This window comes from Colossoma macropomum, unplaced genomic scaffold (genome assembly GCF_904425465.1).
Source record: "Colossoma macropomum unplaced genomic scaffold, Colossoma_macropomum, whole genome shotgun sequence".
In the NCBI taxonomy this organism is placed as follows: Eukaryota; Metazoa; Chordata; class Actinopteri; order Characiformes; family Serrasalmidae; genus Colossoma; species Colossoma macropomum.
In genome coordinates, this window is record NW_023494789.1 from 49522892 (window position 1) to 49527636 (window position 4745).

At 41.7% G+C, this 4745-nt stretch overlaps 1 protein-coding gene across 1 annotated transcript; it reads right to left on the minus strand.

The window, feature by feature from the left end:
- Window positions 1–3782, minus strand: LOC118807684 (odorant receptor 131-2-like). Its single transcript, XM_036569712.1, has 3 exons — window positions 2870–3782; window positions 1302–1808; window positions 1–47 (listed from the first exon to the last, which is right to left on the minus strand). Exons 1-3 carry the CDS (start codon window positions 3780–3782, stop codon window positions 1–3), a joined length of 1467 nt encoding a protein of 488 aa, XP_036425605.1.
- Window positions 3783–4745: the final 963 nt, after the last annotated feature.

The window sequence follows — 4745 nt, forward strand, 5'->3', positions numbered from 1 at the left end:
TCAATAGATGACGCCATCTCCACCACACTCCGCCTGCCTCTCACCCACTTGGACAATAAAAACACTTATGTCAGAATATTGTTCATAGACTTCAGTTCGGCATTCAACACCATCATCCCTCAGCAGCTGATTGGAAAACTGAGCCTGCTGGGCCTGAACGCCTCCCTCTGTAACTGGGTCCTGGATTTCCTGACTAAGAGACCTCAGTTAGTCAGGATAGGTAACAACATCTCCAGCACCACCATACTGAGCACCGGTGCCCCTCAGGGATGTGTGCTCAATCCGCTGCTGTTTACCCTGCTGACTCATGACTGTACTGCAAAGTACAGCTCAAATCACATCATCAAGTTTGCTGATAACACGATTGTGGTGGGTCTGATCAGCAAGAATGATGAGTCAGCGTACAGAGAGGAGGTGCAGCGGCTAACAGACTGGTGCGGAACCAACAACCTGTCTCTGAATGTAGACAAAACTAAGGAGATGGTTGTTGACTTTGGAAGAGTGCGTGGTGAGAACCCCCCGCTTAACATCACCGGCTCTGCTGTGGAAATCGTCCAGAGCACCAAGTTCCTCGGTGTCCACATCACAGAGAACCTCACCTGGTGCCTCAACACCAACTCCATAGCCAAGAGAGCCCAGCAGCGCCTCTACTTCCTACGGAGACTGAAGAAAGCTCATCTCCCCCCTCCCATGTTCTACAGTGAGGACAGCTGAGAAGATCATCAGGGTCTCTCTCCCCTCCATCATGGACATCTACACCACACGCTGCATCCGGAAAGCCACCAGCATCGTGAACGACCCCATCCATCCCTCACACAGACTTTTTTCCCTCAAGCAATCAGGTTTTTAAACTCACAAGGACTGAAATAACAACACACACACGCACACACACACACACACACACACCTCTTTTGATGCTCTACTTGCACTATCTATCTGGAACATTGCTGCTAACACTGTGTTTACACCGTTTTACTACCTCAGTAACTGCTGTGTTTATGTATGTTATCTGACATAACTTACAGATCACATCATGTTAAATATGTCTGCACCTCATGTCCAGAAATCTGTGCTGTGTCGGTGCTACACTGTCCTGTCTGTTTACTGTGTCTAATGTCTCTTTAATTTATCGTATTTATTGTATTTATTCTATTTCTAGCCTAATTTTTTTGTACGCTGTCTGCACATTCACACTTGGTAATTTTGTATATTTGTTCCTTGTTACACCTTGTCCCTGGAGGAATGTAATTTCACTCCAATGTGTACTTGTACATAAATGAAATGACAATAAAAGCCTTGACTTGACTTGAACACAGTGTGTGCGGTGTGGGTTTCAGAATGTCTATTGTCCTGGCAGACACAAGTGCTGTGGAGCACCTGCTCCATGGGTACCCCCAACTCCCTCAGGGCTGTGTCTCTGGTGTGACAGCACTTTCTGGGCTGGTGAGGTCTCTTGTTTGTGGGGCTGGTATGGGCCAAATCTGTCTCTGTGGATGACAACAATCCATCGCCCGCCCAAACCCGATACACCACCTTGCCAGGCGCTCTTTTACCATGCACAGGCCTTCCTATGGTGACTGGTGGCACAGGTTGTACAGTCACACCTACGTCCCAGGTGCCCGTGCCCTTGTTCCTAGTGAGTTGATGCATGTCTTGGAGACAGTAGTGGAGCCCTTTGGCATACCCTGCTACAGGTATGCTGTCCTCCTCCGACTTCGGTGGGTGAACAAAGATCAGCCTTGTGGGTGTCCTGAGCGTACGGCCAAACAGAAAATGAGCTGGTGTGAACCTGGTTGACTCCTGCACGACTGAGGGACATGCCAGCAGGAATGAGGTAGATGTCAGTCCCAACTGCACCAGTGCTGGTCAGCGATGATGGTGAGCTGAGTAGGGGGCATTTGATTAAAAAACTCCATGAGGCTGTCACTCTGAAGAGGGATCAGCACAGTCCAGCCAGTCACAGACCCCAACTAGCTGGTCTCCAGTGTATTGTGGTGTTGGATCAGAAGAAGAACCAGAGTATGCCATTTTTTTGCTCAAGGAAAATGCTCTTTTATTGAACATGGCAGAAAAGGCCTGTGAATAACAGTGCGAATAGCTGGGGAGGTCACCTCAAGCCATACAACTTCACTCTGTGGTTCAGAATATCTCCATTATTCTACAACTGAATTTCAGGATCTATAGTTGGATAAAGGACTATATTTGAGAATATCTTAGTTGGCTTTGAATAACGTATCTTCTATTGTTCTGTTTTAGTCAAATCCTTTTTTATAGAATTTTTATAGCATTTTCAAAGGCAATAAACATTACAATTTCAGTCAGTTGAATATGGTATATTGATATGCAGTCATGTTCTTTATATTCAAGTACACAGCCTGCTGTATGCTAGTAAGGACAATATGGGTATTTTGGAGCTTTTACAAAATAGAAAGTAGACATGTGAACATTTTGGTATATGTCATACACAGGTTGTGGTAGGTTCTGCTAAGGGAAATGAGGTGAGGTGAGGGGCCCATGCATGACATTTTCAATAGGCCAAATATTCCTACTGTCACTCCTGGCAGGATACTGTTAAAACTTGCTGATAGTGTGCATTCCTAAAAAGAAAATGCAAAACATGTGGAGTCACATGAAAGACAGATATTATACATTAAGCTGAAATAATTAGTTACACACATGTGTAACCAACTGTGTTACAGAGTGTACATCACAGTGTATCAGTCTAGGATATGTTTTTTCTCTTCCAGCAATGTGCCTTTGATCTAGTGCCATATTTTAGAATATATTGAATATGGTTTAACTTGCAGTAGGTAGACATCACATGTGCATCATTCATACCAACACATTGTTAAGGTACTCTAAGACTAACCTTCATTTGGTTCAATCTTTGTGAGGAACAGACTGCACGTTAAATACATTCTGACATATCTGAACATTTTTTGATCTCGGAATCCATATATAAGAGGACTGAGTAGCCTTGGAATAACATTAGCCATTAAATAGGTACTGAACAAAATATTGCTTCTATAGTTTGGGAACAGTGCTAAGAAAAAGTAGTTTATAATTGGAGTAATATAGCCAAGCATACAAAGAAGGAGCTGCAGGCCATGGAGCAAAATAGTGTTCCGGGCTTTTCTGGCAGAAACCTGATCAGAGGTTGCAGCTTTAGCTGCCTGAAGAACCCTGAAGTAAGTAAAGAACAGCGTCATCCACACACATGATAAATAAAGGGACTCTACAGAGATTGTTCTGATGAGGTGCTGATTTGTGTTAAAAAGACTCTTAGGATAGCAAGTAATGGATGTTGAAAAAATACTGATGGGTTCATTCACCAAAACAATAATGATATCAGTTAGTGCAGGAATAGAAGACAGAAGCCATATCAGGCCGATGAGGATGTAGGTCCTTTTCACTGTGCAAAGCTGAGGGTGATGCAGCGGTTTGCAGATGGCAATGTAGCGTTCCAAGGCCATTGCAGCTAGATTCAGTGGAGTGTTTTCTGCAGTTGTTGTGGCAAACAGAAGCAGAAAACTGCAGACTGTGACATTCAAAAGAGGTACAGTATAAATGAGGACATGCAGAGTAACTGAAAGGAACAGCATAATTATGTCATTGATGACGAGGTGAATGTACAGAATGTATCTTGTGTCAGTGTAGAAAACTGGATTTTTAAAAAAGGCAATCACAAAGATTCCATTGATGTAGGTTATGATGATACCCAACCCAACTGTAATTAGGTTCTTCATAAAAGCTTCTTCAAAAGCATTCCGGCTTGAGTTCATCCTCACTGCAGCAAGCTTTGGATGAATTCTCTTATTAACTTAGTTTAGTCAAAGAGAAATACGCAAAATATTTGTAATTTCTGTTAAATATATACACAGAGGATACTTCCTTTTAGAAAGAATTACAGAGAAGACTGTATTAATAGTAAAGAAAGGATAGAAACATTGGATGTTGCCTCTAGTAAAGACTCCAGCAGATGTTAAGCTGCTGCTTTATACTGTTTTAGGCTCTGTTATGGTAGCTTGCTTTTCCCTTGTGGTAATGACAAAAGCAGTCAAACCTAGAGGATAACAACAACATGACATTCAACATAATAATCCTCGTCTCAAGAGTACCAAGAAAGTTTCATACTGAAACACAAGGCAATATACAACAGGTTTTACTCCACTGTGAATAATGTCTTATTTTTAATCAGCTTCCAGCATAGCAAGCAAGCAAATAAAGTTTATTTATATAGCGCTTTTTACAACAAGTGTTGTCACAAAGCAGCCTTACAGAAAAATCAGGGTCCAAGCCCCCATGAGCAAGCCAGTGGCAACAGTGGCAAGGAAAAACTCCCTAAGAGCAATAGTTCTACAACTCTCTAACAAATGTTCTGAGTGAAACCATATTAACAAGGAACTATGTAACAATTTCATAACACTTCTCCCCTTTTTTTCCCCTTTTCTGCCAAGTTTTACCCATAAAAGAATCATTATCGGTAATTTATCAATGGCTATTCTAACCTATGCATTATAGAAAATAACAAATTTCAAAAACAAGTTCAATCAATTTTGAACAATGCAAATTTAATTAACAACACTATGTTTTTAAGCTTTTTTCACAAGAATGTTTTTTTATCATTTTTTTGTTGTTTTTGTTTTGCTTTCATCCTTTTTTTCCATTAGCTCAGTCACAAAGTCAGTCTAACAGGAGGCTTGTGTTGCCTCTTGATCATTCTTAGTTTATCAGCTGAGCCTACC